Source organism: Macrotis lagotis, chromosome X, assembly GCF_037893015.1.
Source record: "Macrotis lagotis isolate mMagLag1 chromosome X, bilby.v1.9.chrom.fasta, whole genome shotgun sequence".
Taxonomy (NCBI): Eukaryota; Metazoa; Chordata; class Mammalia; order Peramelemorphia; family Peramelidae; genus Macrotis; species Macrotis lagotis.
This window is the reverse complement of record NC_133666.1, coordinates 11707930-11733125: the sequence shown is the minus strand read 5'-3', so window position 1 is coordinate 11733125 and position 25196 is coordinate 11707930. Positions and strand designations below refer to the sequence as shown.

The 25196-nt window shown below is 44.1% G+C and overlaps 1 protein-coding gene across 6 annotated transcripts in view; it reads right to left on the bottom strand.

Annotated features, from left to right (window-relative positions):
* Positions 1–9882: 9882 nt before the first annotated feature.
* MORC4 (MORC family CW-type zinc finger 4) overlaps positions 9883–25196 on the bottom strand; it is a 40544-nt gene continuing 25230 nt past the window's right edge. For 5 of the 6 annotated variants that reach the window (XM_074207953.1, XM_074207951.1, XM_074207954.1 and 2 more), the window contains 5 exons: positions 20949–21127; positions 14210–14284; positions 12140–12791; positions 11451–11731; positions 9883–10146 (listed from right to left, as the gene is read on the bottom strand). In XM_074207953.1, the coding sequence (XP_074064054.1) occupies positions 9993–10146; positions 11451–11731; positions 12140–12791; positions 14210–14284; positions 20949–21097 (1311 nt within the window). In that variant the 5' untranslated portion in view covers positions 21098–21127 and the 3' untranslated portion in view covers positions 9883–9992. The remainder of the gene's footprint in view (positions 10147–11450; positions 11732–12139; positions 12792–14209; positions 14285–20948; positions 21128–25196) is intronic. The other variant, XM_074207956.1, reaches the window with a different exon arrangement.

Genomic DNA, 25196 nt, shown 5'->3' with positions numbered 1-25196 from the left:
AGGACATCTAGTTTAACCTCTTCATTTTACAGAGGGGGAAAGTGAGGCCCAGTGAAGGAAAATGATTTGTCTTGGGTTAAACAACTAGTAAATGTCTGTAGTGAGATTCAAACCCAGAACTTTCCTGACTCCATGTGCAATGATTCCTTCATTAGGCCTCATTGCCTCCCTCCATATTTCTAATCAATTACTCAAATCAGTTTTTTTAACCACAGGGTATACTAACATAAAAGAATGTTTCTGTCTAAACTCAATGAAAAAAAAGATGAAAAAATTAGATGGTAGTAGTAATGAGAAAACAAGAATATTGATAATTCTCATTTCTCTAGTGTATCTAAGTTTTACTAGGTTCTCTCCTCATAACAATTCTGTGATGCAGGTGAAGCTTAGATTGTTAACCTACATTTTCTAGTTGAGGAAACAGTGAAGGGAATTGATTTTTCCAAGATTACACAGTATGTTGGTGGGAGAGTCAGACTTAAGCCTCAGCTCTCCTCATCCCCAAGCCCTGATGATCTCCACAACTCCCAGAATTTCTCCTTGGGCTGTTTCAGAGATACTCCATCCAAATGAACCACCTCTAGCAAAACACTGAGTGGTTGGAACAAAGAAGGTCCCAAAGAAACTTTTTTAATTTTTTTTTTGCAAGGCAATGGGGTTCAGTGGCTTGCCCAAGGCCACACAGCTAGGTCATTATGAAGTGTCTGAGACTGGATTTGAACTCAGGTCCTCCTGACCCCAGGGCCAGTGTTCTATCCACTGCACCATCTAGCTGCCCCCCAAAGAAACTGTGGGAAGTGTTTCTCCTGTGTAAATTTTGACCTGGACATGGAGAAATAAAAGAAGAAGAAAAACTTGAGCCTGCGGTTGACCTGTGGAGGGAGAAAGGTAGCAGTGCTGGGGTCAGGGGGTGTGCGGTTGGTATACTCGCCTTGGGAATGCAAGAGGCCCTTCATGTTTCACTGTTCTCATGGTTAATGTTACTCTTCTGTCTGTAATGATAAACCAACATGTTTTTAGGTGTTGGCTTGCCAGTACCCATAAGAGCCACCTGAATCAGCAATCTCCAGGTGGGAGGCAGAGCTCAGGAGGACAGACAAACAGAGGCCAATGAGTCCAAGACCTCCTGGAGTGTGAGAATGGGGTCTTGGCAGTCATTGTGATGGCAAGAAAACTGTCAGGAGACACCTCTGAGAGCAGCCAAGAGGAAATGGCTCCCACTCTAAGTGTAAGCTTCAGGTTATATAAGTGATAAGAAGAATGTCCTGATCCTGAGTTTGGTTAAATATTGGACTCTGGTGGAACCTCCTTCCCAGATGGGGCTACTGAGCCAGAGAAAGGGGACGGTGGAGAGACTAGAAGCCCTAGAGGCAAATCCCGCCTTTGTCAGTTATTCTCTGGGTGACCTTGAGAAAGTCACCTCACCTCCTTGGGCCTCAGTTTCCCCTTCTGGATACAATGGCCTCTGAGAACCCTTCTAGATTGAGAGCTCAGCTCTTCTCCTCATCACATTGAGCAGGACTGAAGACAGGGAAATGACCAGAACTGGTAGTCATTGTCCAGGACTGATCTTGAAAGGACCCCTAATCGTTTTTGTGCACATTTGGGGAGGCAAGGGTCTACACACACTTCCCAGTCCAGATTGAAATCTGTGTCTGAAAATGAGGGATTTCACTCAAGCAAACCAAGAATTCGTTTAAAGCAGCACTGAGGTGAAAATCACTCACAGGAGCCTAAATCTAAAACTGTCTCTTAGAGACAGAGAGTCAAAGAGAGAAAGACCAAGAGCACTGGGTCTGGAATCAAGAAGACCTTAATTAAAATCCAATAGCTGTGTGACCCTGGGCAAGTCATTTAACTTCCATCTGCTTCAGTTTTTTCACTGGTAAAATGGGCAAAACCAGCACCCATATCCCAGGGCAATTGTCAGGATCAAATGAGATTATATTGTATAGCACTTTGTTTTATAAATGCTAGCTATTACCTTTATCTCTACAAAAATAATGACAGCAGCTCTTTTTGAGGTGGCAAAGAAATGGTAACAGAGGGAATGCCTATCAGTTGGGGAATGGTCAAACAAATTGTATATGATTGTGATGGAGTGCTATTGTTTTTTTAAGAATTGATGAAAGGAATGGTTTTAAGAAAACCTGGGAAGACTTGCAATGACTGATGCAAAGTGAAGTGAGAAGAACAAAAACCATTTCCAAAATAACAGTAATATTGCAAAAAGCTGTTTGTCAGGGGCAGCTAGGTGGTACAGTGGATAGAGCACTGGCCAAGTCAAGAAGACCTGAGTTCAAACCTGACCTCAGACACTTAATAATTGCCCAGCTGTGTGACCTTGGACAAATCACTTAACCCCATTGCCTTAAATAAATAAAAAAAATTTTTAAGAATCAACTTTATAAAAAAAAAGCTGTTCGTCAACCTTGAAAAACTCTGATCAAAACAATGACCAACTATGATTCCAGAGACTCCATGATGAAACTCTATTTCCCTACTATTGACAAAAACAAACCCAAAATATAGAATGACCTTAAATGGACAGTGCAAAAATATTACCCTTGACCATATGTATTTCTAATTTTTTTAATTTTTTTTTTGGTTTTTGCAGGGCAATGGGGTTGAGTGACTTACCCAAGGTCACACAGCTAGGGAATTATTAAGTGTCGGAGACTGGATTTGAACTCAGGTCCTCCTGACTCTAGGGCTGATGCTTTATTCACTGCACCACCTAGCTGCCCCAGGCCATATGTATTTCTAACAAGGGTTTTATTTTTCTTTATTTTTTTCAATAGTGGGGAGTGCGGCAGGATAGGCAGCAAGGTGGTACAGTGTATAGTGTACCAAGGCTGGAATCAAGAAGACTCCTTTCTGGAGTTCAAATGTAACTTCAGACACTTACTAATTGTGTGACCCTGGGTAAGTCACTCCATCCTTTTTTACCTCAGTTTACTTATCTGGCAAATGATCTGGAGAAGGAAATGGCAAACTCCTGTGTCTTTGTCAAGAAAATCCCAAATGGGGTCAACTAAAAAACAACTGAAAGGAAGGAAAAGAAACTAAATGTTTAATACTTGGAAAAAAATAATTTTAAAAATAAGATATGTAGGCATCATGATAACATAGATAAAAAGGCAGTAGATCTTAGATTAGCAAAGACCAAAGGTGGGATAAAGCAAAATAATTGATAAATGAAACAAATCAAAAATTAAGAATGCCTCATCTTGGTCCTGAAATAGGTAATAAAAACATATCTTTCTTGGTAGATGAGGGGGACTATGGGTACAAAAGATATCATATTCTTTTAGTCATTTTATTGGTGAGTTTTTTAATTTTTATTCAATATGGGGAGGGTCAAATTATAGCTAATAATAGTTAACATTTCTGTCACCTATTATATTCCAGATTATGTACTTATCATCTGATCCTCACAACTCTGGGAGGTCGGCACTATGATTGCTGTAGAGAAAAGTGGAAGGATGATTATGATTCAATCCCCCGCCTCCCTCCAAAATCTCAATAAGACTTTTTAGAAAGTAACAAAGTCATGACGCATGCCCTCCAACTTGTATCCAACTTGTATCATGCAGGTTCCAAGGGCAAGACGGACAGTCACAGAAGCAAACAATAATGCTTTGCAAAAGAAGATGGGGCTGTGGTGACCCTATCCCAAATGGGTCCCAAAGCAGTCAAAGAATATAAATAACTGGGCCTTCATTCTTGCTCCTAAGCTGAAAGGGAAAGGAAGCCAAAAGAAGAAGACATTCAGGTCAGATCCAAGGAGGACTTTGCCTTCTTGTGCAGAGCCAACAGGACTGGAGAGAAATGCCTAATGTTCTCCATGGTCCAGCCCCACGTGAACTAGTCTCACACTATACAACCAAGTATCCCCTCCGCCATTTAGGTCAGTTTCCTCATTGTCCCTTGAGAATTCCACGCTGCCACCTATCAGGACTCAGTTTACTTTTTGTAGAATGAGGGAATTAGACTAGAGGGTCTCTAAGGCCCCTTCTAGCTTTAGATCTAGGAGTCTCCGTATGACTTTGGACAATCATTTCCCTCCATAGACTGTACAATGAGTTGGTTGTTACTACTGCTGCTGTTTGTCGGAGAGGATTGATGATGTCTTGACTTGCTTGTAAATTGGGTTTCAGTGAAGCAGAGTTGGCCAGTTGTCAACCCATCCTCCAGTCATCAAAGTCTAGTGTCGAAATGAAATCAAGACAGCCTAGCTAGTCTCGGGGGGTGGTATGCTTCAAATTTCTTCCCCTCTCCTGCTTTTTTACCATCGTTCACTTCTTAGCCAATTCCAGCTTCTCTAGGGAGTCTTGCTACCCGTACCCAGGTCCCAGTAATCTGCTCCTGTTTCTCTCCTTCCTATATTTCTTTTTATAAAGCAAGTACCATTTTGAAATGTGACAAACCCTATCAACCAACATGTACTGAGTCACTACAAGGAATATTGACTAGCTCCTCTCCTCAAGGGCCTTGGGTCATATAATACCCCATAGATAAAAAAGGGTATTTAAATTCATGACCCATTATAACCTGCATGTAACTTCAAAACTCCAGAGTGCAGCCAAAGCAGATGAAAATGCAATTGAAGAAAATGTTTGATGAAAGACATAAAAAAATACAACATAGATAATGTTAATTTGTGGTTTTCTAAATTGACCTGCACTGCAGGGAACCTTTCTATTTGAATTTGACACAAAGGTTGTAGAATATTTAAGAAATATTTAGGAAACTTTAAAAAATGCTTGTTAAGGGGCAGCTAGGTGGTGTACTGGTCCTGGAGTCAGGAGGAGCTGAGTTCAAATCCAACCTCGGACTTATTAATTGCCTAGCTGTGTGACCTTGGGTAAGTCACTTAACACCATTGCCATGCCAAAAAAAAAGAAAAAGAAAAAAGAAATACTTGTTGAATGAATAGCCATCACATGCGGATATGTGGGAAAATGTCTCATGATGGGTGCAAAGTAAGTCCTTCAGGAGTTTGGGGAAAAGTATGCAATGTCTTGGCAGGGGGTCAGAGGAGGGCAAAGAAAGTTTCATGGAGAGTGAAGCATTTGAGTTGCTTGGTTTTAAAAGAAGTAAAACTGATAAAATCTTAGCACTGAGGGATCTTGAAAAATAATTTATGTAAGCTTCAAAGAGAAAGAGAAGGACATAGGGCATTCCAGGTTCAGAGTAAAAGGGGAGGGAGCTGTTCCGGAAGAGTGGCATTGCCACACAGGGATTGCTGTTGTGCTATGAGAACAGATGCCAACAGGGAAGAGCAAAGATGTGGAAGCTTTGTTGCTTCCAGTTCCCTGGGCAAATTAATAGTTTAGACTGGAAACAAGAGTTGACTCCCATTCTAAGGCTCCCCCAAAATTATTTTCGGTTCAAATTCCTATTGAGTTTTAGAGAGTTACGGTAGCATTAATAGGATACTGTAGCATCATCACTAAAGCAAGGCCGTTGGGGAGAGGGAGTGTGGAGCCCTGAAATTTGAATATCCTCTGAATTCTGGAATAAGGAATGAAAAATGGGGGCAGCTAGGTAGCATAGTGGATAGAGTACTGGTCTTGGAATCAGGTAGACCTGAGTTCAAATCTGAACTCAGACACTTGATACTTACTAGCTGTGTGACCTTGGACAAGTCATGTAACCCCAAGAATGAAAAATGAGGGACAGGGACCCCAGGGGACTTAATCTAGGTATACCATAGCAAACAAGTGGATGGAGAGGGAGACAATGCTGGTCAATTAAGGCTTAGCATATGTGGTGCTGGAGCCATCCAGTCTTTACTGAAAGAATATAGGTTAGGCAGGTCTCAAACGGAAAGCATACAAAAACATGTGCAGAGATGAGACGTATACGCCGTAGCGAGTGTGAAGAGACCTGCGTGACAAGCGAAGAAATCTGGGCTTTATTCAGTACTCAGTTGGGAGTCATAGCAGGATCTGGGGTGAAAGAATGACAAGATCACAGCTGTGAGTTAGGAAGAAGAATCTGGGAGTGGGGAGTGGATCAGCAGTGGAGATGGGGAGAACATTCTACATCCAAGGCAATGAGAGCCCAAACTGGACTGGGAGTAGCATGAGTAGAAGAAGGAAGGCAGAGAACGTCATAACATTGTCAAGGCCTTGACAGCTGATAAACCATGAGACTGAGGGAGAGGAATAGAGAAAACTTGAAGGCTTACTTCAGATCCCTCCATGATACTCTCCCACACCTAGGGCCCAGGCCCAAAGGGATGTTACCACTGTAATATAGCTTGAAGCTACATTAAAAAAAAAAAAAAAAAAAAAAAAAAAAAGATGTGCTTTAACTATGGTGTTCCATTGCCCGATTCAAGAAGTTAGGAACCATGTCTTACCTCCTTTTCTATCCTTTCCAGAAGCCAAGGCACATGCTAAAGGATCACTGATCATTGAATATAAACACAATGATTTGTCCTAGGGAAATAAATCAAGAGACTTTCCTTCTAGAGGCTCTCACCACCCGAGAGGGTAGATCTCCATGCTTTTGCTGGGTTGTTAGCAAAGGAACGAAGCTAGGGAAGTCCAAATGTGAACTGGCAGGATTGGGAGGAAGGTGGCAACCCACTCCAAACACCACCACCTATGCTTGGAAATGTGGAGGAGGTGCTTGGCTCTACTGTAGGTGTGGAGATATAGGTAGATTTTCAAAGGGCCTGCTTTCATTTGTTGAAACTGTCCCAAATCTTCCTAAGGCCCTCACCAAACTGGGCCCAAGCTACTCTACCCTTAATCCGGATTAGTCTCCTTACTCTTCTCACTCCCCTACCCCCACCCCACAAACACACACACACACACACACACACACACACACACACACACACACACACTCCTGGATAGTTCCTGTTTTCTTTGTACCCATCATCTACTCGCTATCACTCAACCTAGAATGCAGTCTCCCTATGTCCATCTTAGAGATGATGTGGTGGAGTGCAAAGAAATTGGAATCGGAGTCAGAAGACCCAGATTCAAATTCTGGCTCTGCTACTTCCTGCTTGTAGGACCTTGACTAAGTCCCTTCCCCTTTCTGGGTCTCAGTTTCCTTATCTGTAAAAAAGAGGCGGTTGGACTAGATGGCCTCTGGAGTGTCTTTTAAGCTTGACAAGCTATGATTCCTATCTAATCTTCAAGGCTAAATTCAAATCCCTCCATGATGCTTCCCTTGAACCTATACCAATCTCCTGTAGCTTCTGGCACTTATCTAGCTAGTCTGACCCAGGGACTTGTCTTACGTTTTGCAAGTTCCATAGCATAGTCTAGGGCCTAGTTTAATGCTTTGCACACAGTAGGTGCTCAATTCAGATTTATCAGATGATTAAAACTAGACCAACAAAAGTATTTGTGGGAAAAGACTAGCAGAGGTTCTCAGAACACAAAAACAGCTTGTGGCTAGGACTATTTCAAGGACTAAAGATGGGTAGACAGAGGACTGGAAGATAGTAGCAAACAGTTTGGATGGCCAGACGTACAGGGTAGCCATGAATGGGTTGGTCAGCTTCCATTGTCTTTAGTGGAGTGCCCTAGGGATCTGGGGCCTGTGCTAATAAACATTCTAATCGACGACTCGGACAAAGGCCTAGGTGGCATCCTTATTTATTAATGCAGATGATACAAATCTGGGAGGGAGAGCTATCCGAACATGTTGGAATAGCAGAACAAATCTAATAAAATATAATGTACTGAGGAATGAATGTAAAATTTTATGCTTGAGTTCAAAGCATCAAACACACAAGTCCATAGTGGGGGGAGGTATGGTTCGATTGTGTCAATGATGGATGTGGTAACCTCCAAAAAAGACCCTACCTAATACAATCATTGGTAAGATGAGAGGCATAGCTGATAACGTGAATAGTGAACTTCTATACAGTATGATCTGAGTGCTAGACAATCATCTCATTTGATCCCCTCCCCTTGAAAATCCTAGGAATAAGGTGCAATTATTATCCTCATTTTATGTTAAGGAAACTGACACAATAGAGGTTAAGGGACTTGCCCAGGGTCATACAGCTAAGAAGTATCTGAGGCTGGATTTGAACTTGGGCTTCCCTGACTCCAGACCCAAGAATTCGATATACTGCAGCACCACACCTAGGAGGCCCAAGAACAAAGGAATGTACCCACTGTACTGGTTAGACTCCGTAAGAAATACCAGGTTCAGTTCTGGGTATGTTTTAGGGAAGGCATCAATAAGCTGGTAACTGACCAGAGTGATGCAAGGCCTTAAGCGCATATCATATGAAGATCAGGTGACCAAACTGGGCCTAGTTAGCCTGGGAAGACAAGTAGGTGGTGCAGTGGCCTTAGGGTCAGGAGGATGGAGTTCAAATCCAGCCTCAGGCATTTGACAAGGACTAACTGTGTGACCTTGGGCGAGTCACTTAACCCTGATTGCCTCGGATCCAGGGTCATCTCCAGTTGTCCTGATTCATATCTGGCCACTGGACCCAGGTGGCTCTGGAGGAGAAAGTGAGGCTGGGGTCTTAGCACAGCCTCCCCTCACTAATCCAATCATCTGAAAAAGGGTCAAAACATCACTTGTACAAAAATAGTCATAGCAGCCCTGTTTGTGGTGGCAAAGAATTAGAAATCATGTAAATGTGCTTCCATTGGGGAATGGCTTAGCAAACTGAGGTCTATGTATGTCATGGAACACTATTGTTCTATTAGAAACCAGGAGGGATGGGAATTCAGGGAAGCCTGGAGGGATTTGCATGAACTGATGCTGAGTGAGATGAGCAGAATCAGAAAAACACTGTACACCCCAGCAGCAACACGGGGGGGGGGGGGGGGGCGGTGATGATCAACCTTGATGCTCTCACTCATTCCATCAGTGCAACAACCAGGGACAATTTGAGGCTGTCTGTGAATGTCTTCTGTATCCAGAGAAAGAACTGTGGAGTTGGAACAAAGACCAAGAACTATTCCCTTTAATTTAGAAAAATACCAGATATCTTATTGTCTGATTTTGCTCTCTCTTATACTTTGTTTCTTCCTTAAGGATGTGATTTCTCTCGCATCACACTCAATTTGGATCAATGTACAACACGGAAACAAAGAAAAGACGGACAAAGTGCCTTCGGGGGGGGGGGGGGGAGGAGAATAAGATTAGGGGAAAATTGTAAAACTCAAAATAAATAAAATCTTAAAAAAAAAAAAGACAAACATCATCATCAGTTAGCCTGGAGAAAAACAGGCTCAGGGATGACCTAACTGTCTTGAAATACCTTGAAGATGGAGCACATGGAAGACAGATGAGACATCTTCCATTTTGCCCCAGAGAGCAAAATGAAGAGTCATGGGAAGAAGTTTTAGAGAGGTAAACTGAGATTGGTTGTCAGGAAAAGCTTCCTCAAACTCAGAACTGACAAAGCTGAGTAAGTGGACTGAGTTGCTTTGGAAGAGATTCCAAAAGACATCTAGTTTAACCTCATTTGCAGATAAGAAAGAAGCCCAAGGAGATACAGTGTTTATCCAAGATCACTGGCAGGCTACTAATCTACAGCCTGAGAGGTCAATGAATCCAATACCTCATTTGACAGGTTCAGGGAAGAGTGACTTACCGTCAGTGTGTCCAAAGTAAATGTTGAACCCAGGTCCTCAGATCCCATAGTTAATGTAATTTCTACTAAACTGTCTCCCATAATGGGTTTTCCCTTACTGGATGTTTCCAAGCAAACACTGGATGACTGCTTACCAAGTTTGTGACAAGGGGCATTCTTTGGGATGTTGGTTGAATTAGATGGTCACCTGAGCCCCTCCCAACTCTGAAATTGACTTCGGGGAGAATTGAGTGCATTTTCAGCCCAGCCCACCCTCTCCAATTCGAAAGGCAAGGAAAGAAACAGCAAGATCAACAGCCATTGTTTATTAACTGATTCTGTACATGTAAGGCAAGAAGGCAGTCAAGATGGGGAAGTCCAAGAGCAACACCTTTCGGTCAAAGGTGAGGAAGCCCACTGGTCACTCCAGGATGTGATTGGTCTCTAACACAGTTTGCAGGATCTCATCCACCTGATCAGACTCAAAATTGACCTCTTCTAGTTCCAAGTGAGGAAGAATGGAGGCCAGCAGCCGGCTGACATTCACCCGGAGACTTTTCAGCTTCTCTAGCGTGCTGAGATGGAAGAAGAGAAAGGATAATGGTAAAGGGCTCAGTCATAAAACATCTGGTCAAAAGTGGGCTCTCTCCCTTCCTTCACAGTTCCTAACTCATTCAGCCTCCATCTGGCAGAGACAGGAAGGAAACCCGGACTCTCCAGCCCAGTCCCGCCCCCCTCTAAATTGATGGGAGCAAAGAGTCTAGGTTCTCCCTGCCTTGTTCTCCCTGCCTCAATCTAAGGTTCTTCAGGGATCTTTTTTTTCATGCCTGAATAAGACCATAATCAATCAAGTAATCTGAGGCCTCAAAACATGAGTTACTGGCAGAGTGGGACTGGCATGAGAAGGTTGGGCTTGTTTCAGTTTATGGCCTGGGAGCTTATTCCTATTTCCTTCTCAGGACAGTCAGTAGCTTCAAGACTTGTCTCAGTCCTCAGTGAGCAAGCCCAGGTCTGTTTCCCCAGGCTGTCAAAAGAGGCTAATGCCTGCTCCATCTACCTCTGTGGCCAGGAATCAAGGCCTTACCTGTCTTCCTCATGCAAACCCTTTTGTGACCTAGACTGCTAAAGGGCAAATTCAAGGGGCTACTTCTTAAACTGGGACTTGGGCTTCCCTAGTGGGGCTAGAGAACAGGGTACAGGGGTGAGACGGGGAGAGCAAGCTGAGACTGACCAGAATGAAGGGGTCTCTTGTCTTCCTCTCAATTCCAGCTTCAGACATGCAACTTGCTGTGCAATTGTCATAACCAAAGGAAAACTATGAGCCTGCACCTCACTGCTTTCTTTGCAGAGGTGGGGGACCAAAGGGGTGGAACACTGCACATATTGCTGGACTTGATCGAATATAAGATTTGAAACCCCTTAAATGGAGGACTGTTTTGTTTTGGTTACTCTCACTCCAGTGCTTAGTGCAGGGGCTGGCACATTGTAGGTGTTAATGAGTTCTGTTTTTCCTTTTTGTTGTAAGAGGAGGCATGTATTGGGAAATGTAGGTATACAAAGACTCAATATGAGAGGCTTGCTAGCTATAGGGGGCAGAGTGGTAATTCCAGGAGTGTTGGGAGTTCTCAGATGGGGAAGCTTCCTTTCCCAAGGGAGGTTGGCCCTTTATGTGCAATTTCAGAATTTCCCAGTATAGCCTCAAGCCCTGAGAGCCTTGAATGACCTGCCCAATGCGTCTCCATTTCTTTCTAACCAGCCCCCTAGTCACTGCATCCATCACCCTACCTCTCCCAAACAAAAGCTGGAGGAAATTCAAGCACGGGAGCTAGAGAGGTGTGGGTGAGTTCCCCATCAAAGACTGCCAAACCCTGGTAACAACCTCCTGTCTTCTCCCTCCAGGCTCTGATAGGAGTCCCGGGCCTCACGCAGAACCTCTACATGCATCTCTGTGGCCTTGAGGCGCTCCTTGAGCTCTGTCTTCTCCTCCAGGGTCCTCTCCAGCTCTGACTTCAGCACCTGCAGCTCGGCCTGGCGGTAGCCCATGTGCTTCTTGCTCCAGTACAAGCTCTCACTCTCGCGGGCCCGGAGGGTCATCAGTTCATGGTGGGTTCTCTCAAATTCGGTCTGCCAGTGGCTCTTCTCCTCTTCTAGCTCTTGAACCTGTGATCCAAAGGACAGGGACACATGCACACATGGAGACCACAGCTTCAAGGCACCAATGCCACCCTGTACCTAGTTGCATCACTGGATCCCACCCTGGCCCATTTTGTATAGAGACTTCTTGGGATTCACTCCGTTTATGAACTACTATCAAGTATCCCACTACCACTTTGGGCATGAGTCGGAGGAGCTGGGTTCAAACTCTAGACCTGCCAAGTCATATCCTATCCTGGGCCTGTCACAGCTCCCTCATTGGTTAAAAAGGAGTTCAACCTCAATGATCTCTAAGGATCCTTGCAGCTTTACACTTGATCTAGGATCCTGGGAGGTTCCTTTAGAAGGAACATCCATGCCACCACCTTTCCCTTGGTCACCACTCTTGATTTCCAACACCAAAGTGCCCCTGACCTTCTGCTGCAGCAGATCCCTTTCTGACAAGATGCTTTCCAGTCGTCTCTCAGTCTTCTGGTCCTTGGCCCTGGGTTGACTCAAAGCTGCAATATCCCCAGCTTCCCCCTTCTCACTGCTGGGCATGGCACGGATTTGGTTCCGGTCTTCTGCCCCCCGTCTGTGCTCAGCTCTCTCCTCTCGACCAAATGGAATCAGCTGGATGGGAGCCCTGCCATCCATTACGGCTTCGGTGATCCCAACCACAGCCACAAAGGGGCCTTTGGCTGCTTCCTGTGGTGGTGCTCTGCTCTGCTCTGCCCCCAGGGAGCTTCGGCTCGGGGGTAACCAACCTTTGTTGGCCATGTCAACCATCAAAGATGGTCGCTGACTTCCAAGCTCCTCAAGGCGCTTCCCAGGCACCCCATCCTCTTGGGCACTCACCAGGGATCCTTGGCCTGGGCCTTGCTCTCCAGCAGGTGTCACCCAAGCCTCACTACTACTCTGGCCTGCCTCTGGGAGGAGGCTTCTCTCAAGGTTAGGTTCACCTCTGACCATTTCTTGGCGAAGGGCAGCCAACTCTGCCCTCTTGTAAGAATCAGAGGCCACTGTTGGCTTCTGGGATCGTCTCCGCTTTCCCAGGGGCTCCTCATCTAGGAACATTTTATGCTTGCTGCAAGAACAAAAAGCAAGGAATTAGCATAGATCCTGCCAAAGTCCAGGGGGTGGGCAAGCCCACCTTTTGCTGCCCTCCCCTCCCTTCAAGTCCTCCCTTCAAATCTGTGTCAGCTGCAAATCACAGCTTGGGAGAGCTTCTGGATCAAACTCTACCTTCTAAACCCACACATATACTCCCAACCCCCTTTGCTCAGCAGTAGCTAGCCCAGGTCACAGTTGGGGAAGGGGTAGAGAGGGGGCTAGTCTCCGGCAGGAGCTGCCTGAAACTTAACAGGAATTTTGGACCCAGACACTGAAATCAGTCCAGCTTTGGCAACCAACCAAAAAATAAACACATAAAACAACTCCCTTATGTGATGATGGAAAAAAATAAGGTAACACAAAGGCCTGGTGGGGTATGTGGAGGGGAGCAGAATCAGCCTGTTCATTATAAAGTGTCGCAAAACCAGCTTCAGACTTAGGCACATGTTGTTATATTGCAACGGAACACCATCCGGCCCCTTTGTCAGCCACCTGGATTGAGTCTGCAGCACACTATTCACTTGTAAAAGTTAATTAAAACACAGGGTCCTTGCCAGAAACAAAGAAAGCCAAATCAGCCTGATCTAAGCCAGTGCAAGCCTGTGGGCAACTACTGCTTGGTTGAGACCAAGGCCACGACGAGCTCATTGGGTCCTTTGGGAGGACTTGGGAACTAGCTTCGACCTTGACCCTTTGGTTGTCCCAGATGGCTTAGGGAGCTTGTCCGAAGCAGGCAATAAGGCCTCATTGACTACTCTGCCTTACATTTGGGTATATACCTCCCCAATTTCAACTGAAAAGATGACTTTTTAACTTTCCAGTAAAAGAAAATCAATCAGCAAGCGTAAAGGAGCACTTATAAATGAGCATTTCCTACCCAAACATGCTCTGCACTTTGCTAGCCTGGGAATGCAAAGACAAGGGGACAATTTCTACTCTTGAGGAGTGTCCTCATTGCTTTTTTCAGCCATGGGCTTAAAGTCCCTGTTGGTGCCACATCTAGGTACAACCTTAGCTTCTGAGAAATTTTCCACTGGCCAGTGTTCTAGGTCTGCCATGCAAGGTTGATCCACTTAACTTTGAGAATTATTTGCACATAGCAGGCAATTAATAAACACTTGTGATTTGATTGATTGCTGGCTTCCCCTACAGAAAGTAAACTTTGTGGAGACAGGGGCTGTTCCTTTACATCCCCAAAGTACTGAGCACAGGGCTTGAATCAGAGTAGCTACTTAAGAAATGCTTGTTGGTTGACTGATACGTCTACTTTTCAGATGGAGTCTCCCCAGTAGTATACAAACTCTCTGAGACTGCTGGATTTTTGCCTTCGTTAGCTCCAGGGTCTAGCACAGTGACTGGCATATAGGAAGGATTTCCTTAATGCTACTCAACTGATTCATGGTAGCAGACCAACTCACTGATCTGCAAACATCTGGGAGGGCACATGGTCCTAGGTAGTTGTTATTTCTATGAAGAAACAAAAATACCAAATTAGAATTTCAGAAAAGCCTTGAATTCAGTTCCACACAGCCTTTTGATCAAGCTAGGAATGAATTGATATGAATCATGTTATCATTAACCAGGTACTAACTGGCAAGACAGTCATATTCAAAGTACAGTCATCAACCTGAAGGGAAGGGTAAACTGAAGCACATGCAGGTAAAGTTAGCACTGATAAGAATAGGGGCGGCTAGGTGGTGCAGTGGATAGAGCACAAGCCCTGGAGTCAGAAGGACCTGAGTTCAAATCTGACCTCAGTCACTTAATGATTACCTAGCTGTGTGACCCTGGGCAAGTCACTTAACCCCATTGCCTTGTAAAAAAAACCCAAAGAAAAAGCACTGATGAGAATGAGAGTGTTGATAACAATAATAACCAGGGTTTACATAGTGTGTTAAGATTTTCAAAGCCCTTTACAAAGATCATTTCATTTGATTCTCACAAGAACTCTGGGAGATAAGTACTATTATTCCCTTTTGTAGATGAGGCAACAGGCTGAGAGAGCTTCAGTGACTTGTATAAGGTCACAAAGCTTGGAAGTGTCTGAGGCAAGATTTGAACTCAGTTCTTCCTGACTCCAATACCTGCATTCTTTCCCTGACTCCATGTAGTTATCACTAGTTAATTTTTGTGGCTGGTTAACGAAATTGGGTGGTACAAAATATGAAGGTGTTCAATGTTTGGAAGAGGGCAGAGCCCTTCATGGCGGGGGGGGGGGGGACCTGAACCTGGTTTTCAAAGAAATAAAACCAATAAAATCTTAGCACTAAGGGACCTCAGAGTTAATCTATATGTGAGTTTCAAAGAGTCAAAGATGGGCTTTGGTGACAGAGGCTCCACAGGAGGACACTGGATATAAATGGCAGTTAAGGCACCCAGATGTGTCTGAAACCAGAATGGCAGCTCAAAGTGGAAAGCAGGCCAAAGTATACTAGGTGTCCCCAAATTCTCGATGCCATTTAAACCTTTGTAGGACACAAAGGAAGGCACTGGCAGAGTGCAAGAGACTGAAGGGGTCACAGTGTCACACGTTAAGAGTTTATGAAAATACTGCAAAGGGAGTCAGATGGGTTATTTGGTCCAAAGAAAAAATGGTGTCCAAGAATCATAAATGTTCCCAGATAGTCAAATTCTAATTATAGTCCAGGGTAATAGAATTGCTTGAGCTGGGAGTCTAGAGAGCACTGGATTCTAATAACCACCTCAGACAAGTAGCTGTGTGATCCTGGGCAAGACAATTAGCATCTGTGTAAAATGAGGAGAAGTTGTAGGACCAAAGCTGATTTGTATTTTTCAAGGGGGTCTTCCACACCTATACCAATGAAATCAGAGGTCTAAGGCCAATCTTTAACCCACAGCACTCAGCCTGTGACTATATGAAATACCATTTTAGGGGCTTTGGGGAGGGCCTTGGCCTCCCTTTAAAAGAAAGCCAAGCTTTAAGTGAGAGCTTTGTTGAGGAAGGCAGTCGGCTTCTTGGAAGAGGGGGAGGGGGATTGTTTTTCAATTTTAATTTGGTATTTTCTAGAGCTTGGCATGATGTCTTGCCCATGGCAGGAACTCAATAAGTATTCGTTTTTAGATTGGACTGTTTGTTTGGGGTTTTTTTTGCATTGCATACTTTTTCAAGATCTAAATAAACTCCACCTGCTGCCTTTGTCAACAGGCTTGTCTCTATTTTAAATGTGAGCAAGCACTTGTACTCTGGTATTTCCAGAAACATCTCTTCCCTTCAAGAACCAAATGTTCTTTTGGGGCTGGGATCAGGGTGTGTGTGTGTGTGTGTGTGTGTGTGTGTGTGTGTTTGCATGTGCCCTGTGCATGGATGGGTGTGTATGCAAACATTTGTGCAAACACACTCAAATGAGCAAAGTGCTTATACAGTTTTGGTGAAATAATAAACAAATTCTTCTCAGTAAGTATGGCTAAGGCAAGCGACCGGTAATTGGGGTCCAGATAAACATGGTAGGTCATGGGTATATTGGAAGGTTCCTGTGCTATAAGAAATTATGTGTGTGATGGATACAGTGAAGCCTGGAGAGATCTATAAGCGAATGAAGCAGAGGGAGGTAAGTGGAGGAAAAGTAATATTGACAATCATGTCAATGAAGAGCAATCATATCCTCTGAATCTCTGAATCAGAAGGACACATGCCCAAGTTCCAAAGCTCGGCAGGTCTTGAGTGCAGGAAGGGAGAAGGGCTGGGGGTTCCTCAAGTGCTATTTGCTACATATGTTCTCAGTCATTTTCAATGTACACATCAGTTGAGCTGACTTTTTGTTGTCTCTATAAAGCACTATTTGTTATGGGGTAGGCTCTCAGGGAGGGAGAAGAGAAGGGGTTCCTGGGATAATTAAAATGTTTGTCTTTCATTTTTGAAGAAGACCCTGACATCACAGAGATAATGCCATGACAAGCACATGGATTGTATTTGAGTAAGGGAGGGCGAGCTGTGCTAAGTCACTAGCCTCACTTTCTCCTTCAGAGTCCTCTGCGTCCAGGGACCAGATACGAATGAGGATGACTGGAGATGACCCTGGATGTGAAGCAATCAGGATGAAATAACTTGCCCAAAGTCAACACAGCTAGTAAGAGTCAATTGTCTGAGGCTGGACCTGAACTCCAGTCCTCCTGAAGCTAAGGTCAGGGCTCTATCCACTGCACCACCTATAACTATGGTGGTATACAAAGCAGAAAAGTTCAATCATTTATTTTTAAAGAAAGTTGGAGGGCAGTTAGGTGACACAGTGGATAGAGCACTGGCCCTGGGGTTGGGAGGACTCAAGTTCAAATCTGTTTGTCAGACACTTACTAGTTGTGTGACCCTGGGCAAGTCACTTAACTCTGCCTGATTAAACAAACAGAATTGTGGATGCCAAAAAGAAACCCTCCTCGTGCTGTGTCACGTTAACTGGATGCTCTGATCAAAGTCCAAGAATGTACTTTGTCATTTGAACTCACAACTTGAATTTTAACCTTGGGCAATGGAGTAGTGCAATGGATAGAGAATAGGAGTTGGTGGGGGGTGAGGACAGCACTTACCTTGAAGAGTATTTTAGGGAAATCAACTGAGATCAGTGTTCAAAGGAGTTTGGTAACCAAAGTCCCATATAAATGTTTTTTTGTTGTTTTTTTTTTCTTAGGTTTTTGCAGGGCAAATGGGGTTAAGTGGCTTGCCCAAGGCCACACAGCTAGGTCATTATTAAGTGTCTGAGACCGGATTTGAACCCAGGTACTCCTGACTCCAAGGCTGGTGCTTTATCCACTACGCCACCTAGCTGCCCCCATATAAATCTTAAGCTTTTAAAATGGGAGTATTTTTTCAAACTGAAAGAAAACCAGTTGCTTTCTAGTTAAAATGTAGCAACAACCCATACTATGTGGTTCTGCTGAATTTGTAAACCAAATGTTTGGTTCTTCAGACTGGGGTTCCTGGGCTTGCAGTGCCTGACTGTAAATGCCAGCTTTCACCCCCTCCCCTCAGGTTGCTTTCTATCATTGACAGGCTGGACTCACCACTGGAGAGTTCCCCAGAGTTCTCTACCTTTGATTGTTCTGATCCAGAGGCATCAAACTGCTGGCCTACAGGCCCTATAGAGCCCACAAGACTCCTTCAATACAGGTACCAGATTCAAATGTCATTGGGAAATGTTTACCAAAATAAATACCAACATTATACAGCATCCAAGAATGTTTATTTGTGGTTTTCTAAGTCAATATGTGAAGCCAAGAGATGGTTTCTGTTTGAGTTTAACCCTGCTGGTCTAGTTCAACCTCCTCATTTTCCAGAGGAATGAGGCCCAGGCTTGACCGAAAGGTCTTTGTCATCGGACAGCGTCTCAGGGTGACCCCCTGAGACCCCAACACTCTCACTTTCCCTCAGGACAGAGGGCCCACCAGCCCCCAAATCACCTCTAGTCCAGCAGCCCGAGGGCACAATCTTATTTCCCAAGCCCACACCACTGGAATGGAATGAAAGATTATCCTCAATTGCCACCTACCTCTTCTTTCGGAAGAGAACAATTACTGTTTTCTACCAGCTATGAGGTCTAAATGAACAGACTGGGTAAGAACCAAAGTCCTTCATTCCACTCCTCCACACTAAGGCCAAACTGCCAGCCCAGGCTGGGAAGGCTCATGCCCAAAAGAGACTGCTGAAGTGTACCACTCACTGGACAAGGCTAAGCTGCACCTACAGCACACATACCCACCATTCCCTCCGTTCCCCGGAGCCCAGCTACTCCCCTTCAAAGGCTAAAGAAGCAAGAGATAGCGAGGTAGGGAGGGACAGAAAGGGGGAGAAACAAGGGCAGGAACATAGGCAGCGAGACAAAAAGAGAAAAGCATTGTTCATGAAAGAAAAAGAGACAGGAAGGAAAAAGGGAAGAAGGGAGGGAGGGGGAAAGGAAGGAAAAAAGAAGGAGGGAGGGAAGAGAATAAGGAGAAGTACATTATTAATCTTTATTAGACTGCTCTCTGTCAGGGGAGGGGGAGGAAGGGGAGGAAAGGGAGGGAGGGAGGGAGGGAGAAAAATGTGAAACTCAAAACCTTACACAAAGTGATTGCTAAAACGACCATTGCCTGAAGCTGGAGAAATCAATAATAATTTTTTAAAAGTTAAAAAAAAAAGAGGGAGGAAAGAAGGGGAAGAAGGAAGGGAGGGAAGGAAGGAAGGGAGGGAAGGAAAGAAGGAAAAATGAAAGCATATGTTCCAAGAGGTAAACAAGCCACAGCAATGGCCATGCTATGTTATGTTCCAGTCCAAGAAGTGGTCCAAGTCATAGCTTCGACGGATCCTAGGAAGCAACCAGGAGCAGAAGCCGGGACAAAAAAAGGAAACATCTCAGACCTGCCAGGTACACAAAGCCTCCTAGGACTCTGGAGCACAGAGGGCTGGGGAGGGGGAGGGGGAGGGGCAGAGGGAGGGGGAGGGGGGAGAGGGAGGGGGGCATTAGGTATCCAACAAAATCAAGCCCAGGTCCCCTGGCTCCACAGCCAACACTCTGCTCCTTGAACTACATTTTTCAAAAAAAATCAACACAAAGCTCCAAGGCTAACGATGATTTGAAGTTACAACATACTGAGAACAAAGCAGTTGGATTTGGAATGAAAAGAGTTTCAAATCCCACCCTTGGCAATTACAACTTGCTTCTCCTCCTTGGGTCTCAATTTCCTCCTTTGTAAAATAAGGGAGTTGACTCAGAGGCTTCTAAGGTCCCTATTACAGAAAGTTATATATGACCTTGGTCAAGTCATTTCCTCTCCCTGGGCCTTAGCTTCTCCTTCTGTAAAATGAGGGGGTTGGAGTAAAAGGTCTCTAAGTTCCCTTCCAGGTTTAGATCAAGGGGCCTGGCTATTACCCTAGGTAAGTTACTTTCCCTCCCTGGGCCTCAGTTTCCTCCTTTATAGGAGGAATAGGCTGACCTAACAGAGAGCTGATTTGTTTTCTTTGACTATGCATATTTTTCAAGAATTTTGTTTTAGTTTTGGCTTTTCTTTGCCTCAACGAAAATGGGAAGAATATAAAAGGGAGAGAAAATAGATTTTGTTAATTGAAAAAAAAAAACCCTTAATTTCATTCAATAAGTAAAACAAGGTAGGACAAGATGGCCACTGGGGCCCCTTCCAGCTGTAAGTCTAAGGATCTTATAATGCCTCTGGCAATTCATCTATCTGAGAGCAGCAGTTAGAGCAAAGCAAGTGGGTGCAAGTGTGCTTGTGTGGGTGTGTGAAAGTGGCTTCAGTGCTTCAGAGAATGGAACCCTGTTCTGAATCATGTCCTTTTCTCTCCATCTTGCTGTGAAGACTAACAAGGTGATGCTGGTAAAGTGCTCAACAGGAGGAAGAAAGACCAATCAAGCCAACACTCCTCACCCAACCACAGACCTTGAATGCTCACAGCTGCCTGGGGCAACAACTCCTCTCACACTGCCTGACTCCCCGGCCCCCACTGGCCTTCAGCACCAACAGACCCCTACCCGCTGCCCAAAGTGGGAGCCAGCTAGCTTTCCTGTCCACAAGTTCATCTCTATTCTTTTTTTTTAGGGTTTTTTTTTGGCAAGGCAAATGGGGTTAAGCGTCTTGCCCAAGGCTACACAGCTAGGTAATTATTAAGTGTCTGAGACTGGATTTGAACTCAGGGACTCCTGACTCCAGGGCCGGTGCTCTATCCACTGTGCCACCTAGGCGCCCCAGTTCATCTCTATTCTTTAGCTCCCCTGGTCAGCAGTCTGAACATATCAGTCATGCCAAATAATCCACAGTCACTTACTGTTCCCAAGCAAAAGAAAAGAAACCTGTGATGTTAGAGGTAGGTCATTTCAAATTTTGAAAGATTTTCCAAAGAGTACATATACATATATGTACTCATATAGGCATCAAAATGTACACATACAAGTATATATATATATATTATATATATGGATACAGACATATATTTATATATACACATATACATACACACACACACACACACACACACATACCATTACATTAGCTAAAATACTACTAATCCTTCTGACCTCTGTGCTTGTCTAGAATGAAAACCCAGACAAAACCCAAACCCAGCCAGTCATTGCCCTTAGTGGGGGCAGTTGATGCTGAAGAAAAGGGATCTTTTTTTCTGACCCACCTGGGTAAGTGGAGGTACATGGGCTCTGAAGGCTGGGGGAGAAGACAGGGAGCTGGTCGTTCTCCTGGCAGAAGCAGAGCTGCATGAGAGACAGCAGCTCCATCACCCCTCACTTCCCTGAGGTCCTCCAGTTCCGTTCTAGCCTGCATAGGAATGAACTTCAGTGTAGCAGGAAGTACCTGGCAAAGAGAGACAAGGGTTAAAAAAGGCCCAGTTTCCAAAAGGAACCATCCAGAGGAAGCTGCTGGTGACTGATGAGTTAGCCAAATCACAACAAACTCATTCCCAAACAAGATAAAGAGAGCACCGCAAGATATGCTGGGACACTGACCCCAGGCAAGGCCAGTCATCACCCTTATCAGCTAGCCAAGGAGAGCCAACCTCCCCCTCATTTGGTTATTGGCTCCCAAAGCTCTCCCACCCAGGAAGTAAACTCAGAACTCTTAATCTTTGTCCAGTTTTGCCACAGTAAGAGGGCAGGGCTTCCAGTCCTCAGAGATACAGAGTATTGGGATACATTCAGAGGAAGACAATGTAGACAAAACTTGGGAGTTGGCTTCACAGAAACACTGTAAGGTACAAACTTGTGACAATTTTTCTGAGCACATACACAAAGACAAAGTTTGTGTGTCTGTGTGTGTGTGGGGGGGTGATGGGGTGGGGTGGGCTGAATTCCTGAGAGGGATGCTTTATGACTCTCTCATAGGATCAGAGATCTAGATACAGTGTGAAAGATGAAAACAAAGGTAAACAATCAGAAACCCACCTGAGGGAAGACAAAGCTACCCCTAAGGAAGGAGGATCAAACTGTGGTCCAGACCTTCAAGTCAAGAAAGTAGTAGTAAACATGTTATGTGTGCTACAATGTAATGTGTGAGATAATTAGCATGAGCTCAGATGAACAATTAATTATAAACAGGGAGGGAGATGCCCTCTGGTCTTTCCCCCAAGTCGGACTTTGCTAGATGGAGCAAATAGAAGATGAGTTCAGCATATAATGAATAGATAGATCACTTTGGTAGCAAGGGTGGAGGGAAGAATGTACAGAATGACAAGGTTGGGTGGAGAAGGTATCAGGTGAACACTGGGAAGAAGAAGTCCTGGAAAAAGCTGCCAACTTTACCGTACCCTGAGGGTGTCCCAACTCTAAAGAGGGTCAGAGGGATGAAATCAGAGATATTTCCCTCAATCTACAACTGAAAGGGACCTCAGAGACCATTTAGGCCAACCTCCACCATTTTACAGAGAATGAAACTGAGGCCTAGAGAGGTTAGGTAACTTGTCCAGAATATCTGAGGCAAGATTCAAACTTGCATCTTTGCTGACTAGCACTCTATTCACTTCTAATTAGTCTCAAGGAAATTGAAACCCAGAGATGGGAAATGTCTTGCCCAAGGTCACTCAGGCAGTAAGTGCTGTAGCTAGCATTCAAACCTAGGTCTTCTGAATCCAAACCCAGTATACTATCCACAATGCCACTGCCCTCTTCTCAAGTCCCTTGTCCCTTCATGCTATTGCTAATCTTACTCTGCCAGATCCAAGTCCTAAGTCACTTCCACCATCCACTGATTTCACTCTTACTCACATGCTGCCAAATAAAGCTACCACAAAGTGACTCTGTGATCCTGTCTGGGCCCTCACTGCTGCCAGGCAGTCCCTCTCTACCTGCCTTATCAATTTCCTATCTCACTTTCCAAAGCAGCAGTTCCAAACCTGCCAAGGCTTTCCCTCCTCCCACATTCTCAGCCTAGAACTTTACCTCATATTTAATAGGAAAACATTGAGGTCATTTCCTGGGGGCTCCCTCTTCATCTCATATCATCCAGATACCTCCTATTATCTTGATAGGTGAACCTCATTCCATTCACTCTTCTCTAGCAGATTGCTTCCTTCTAGCACTTAACTTCCTTCCTTCCCTGTCTACTGACTGCTTCCCTACTTCCTACAAAATGCCCACATCTCCCCTATCCTCAAAAAACCCTCACTTGGATCCCACATATACAAAAATATTTATAGCAGCTCTTTTTGTGGTGGAAAAGAATTGATTATTGAGAGGAAGTCCATCCATTGTGGAATGGCTGAACAAACTGTGGCATATGGATGTAATGGAATACTCTTATTTCATCATAAACAATGGTGAACAGATGGATTTCAGAAAACCTGGAAAGACTTATATGAAGTGGTACAAAGTGAAGTGAGCAAAACCAAAAGAACATTGTACACATTAACAGCAACACTGTGTGATGATCAACTATGATGGACTTTGTTCTTCTAGTAATATAATGATCTAAGACAATTCCGAAAGACTTGTGATGGAAAATGCCATTCACATCTAGAGAAGAAACTATGGAAGCTGAATACAGATAAAAGAATACTATTTTCACTTTTTTTTCTTTTTCATGGTTTTCCCTTTTTGTTCTGATTCTTCTTTCACAAGATGACTGATGTGTAAAAATATTTTTAACATGATAGTATATATTAAGAATGCTTGCCAGCTTGGGGAGACGGGATGAAAGGGAGAAAACTTTGGAACTCAAAATCTTATAAAAAATGAATGTTGAGGGGGCAGCTAGGTGGCCTAGTGGATAAAGCACCGGCCCTGGAGTCATGAGTACCTGGGTTCAAATCTGGTCTCAGACACATAATAATTACCTAGCTGTGTGGCCCTGGGCAAGCCACTTAACCCTGTTTGCCTTGCAAAAACCTAAAAAAAACCCTAAAATATAAAAAAATGAATGTTGAAAACTATCTTTATATGTAATTGGGAAAAAATCCTCACTTGATCTGTTCAGTCCCACTAATTATGATCCCTTATCTCTCCTCCCTTTTGCAACTAAGCTCTTTGAAAGTATCAGCTACAGCTGATGCTTCCACTTCCCTTCCTCTCTCTCTCTCACTCTCTTCTTAACTCTCGACAGTCTGACTTCCAACCTCATCTTTTGATCAAAACTCTTCAAAGTGACCAAAGATCGCTTTGGTATCTAAGAAGGTCTTTTATCATCATCATCATCATTATTATTATTTGTTATGTTGCTATTTTATTGAAATTTATTTTAGCTGAATCTCTAGGTGGTTTTTTATTTTACAATTTCCCACCCCCATCTCACTTCCCTCCCCCACGCCCCTTAGAAGGCAGTCTGATAGTCTTTACACTGTTTCCAAGCTATATATTGATCAAAATTCAATGTGTTGAGAGAGAGATCATATCCTTGAGGAAAAACTAAAATACAAGAGATGGAAAAATTATGTAATACATAATATAACTTTTTTTAAATTGAAGGTAATTGTCTTTGGTCTTTGTTTAGACTCCACAATTCTTTCTCTGGAGACAGATGGTATTCTCCATTGCAGATACCCTAAAATTGTCCCTGATTATTGCACTGATGAAATGAGCAAGTCCATTAAGGTTGCTCATCAATCCCACGTTGCTGTTATGGTTTACAATGTTCTTAAGAAGGTCTTTTCTTAGTCCTCATCCTTCTTAATTTGAGAGTGTCTGCCATGGTGAGATCGCCCTCCCCTCCTTCTCTCTAGGTTTCTAAGACACGCCTCTCTCAGGTTCTCCTACCTGACTGCTTCTTCTCAGTCCCTTTTGTTGGATCTTCATTCAAGTCATACCCCCTACCCCTAGTTGGTCTTACGGCTCTGTGCTGGATCTTCTCTTTTCCCTCTATATGATTTCTCATGGTCATCTCTTCATCTCCTACATGAACTCTATGTTGACCACTCTCAGATCTACTTATCTAGTCCTAATATCTCTGCTCACTCTCAGTCCTGCACCTCCAACTGCCTACTGGACACCTAGAATTCAATGAATCCAAAACTGAACTCAGTATCTTTCCACCAAAACCCACCCCTTTTCTTCACTCCCCAATTACTGCTGAGGGCACCACCATCCTCCAAGTCATCCAGGTTTGAAAGCTGGCTGTCATCTTTGACTTCTCATTCTTACCACCCCACTCCCATGGTTAATTGGTTGCCAAGACCTGTTGATTTTTCATAACATCTCTTGTATACTTCCCCTTTTTTCCTCTCATACTGCCACTACCCTAGTGCAGGCCCTCTTCATCTCACTCTCAGATTATTATAATAGTTGCTGTAATCCCTGCTTCCAGTCTCTCCCCTCCCAGTCCATCCTCCATTCAGCTGTCAAAATGATCTTTCTAAACCACAGGTCTGAACCCTCTAATTAATGACTCCAGTGGTTCTCTATCCCTTCCCGGATCAAATAGAAAATCTCTGTTCGTC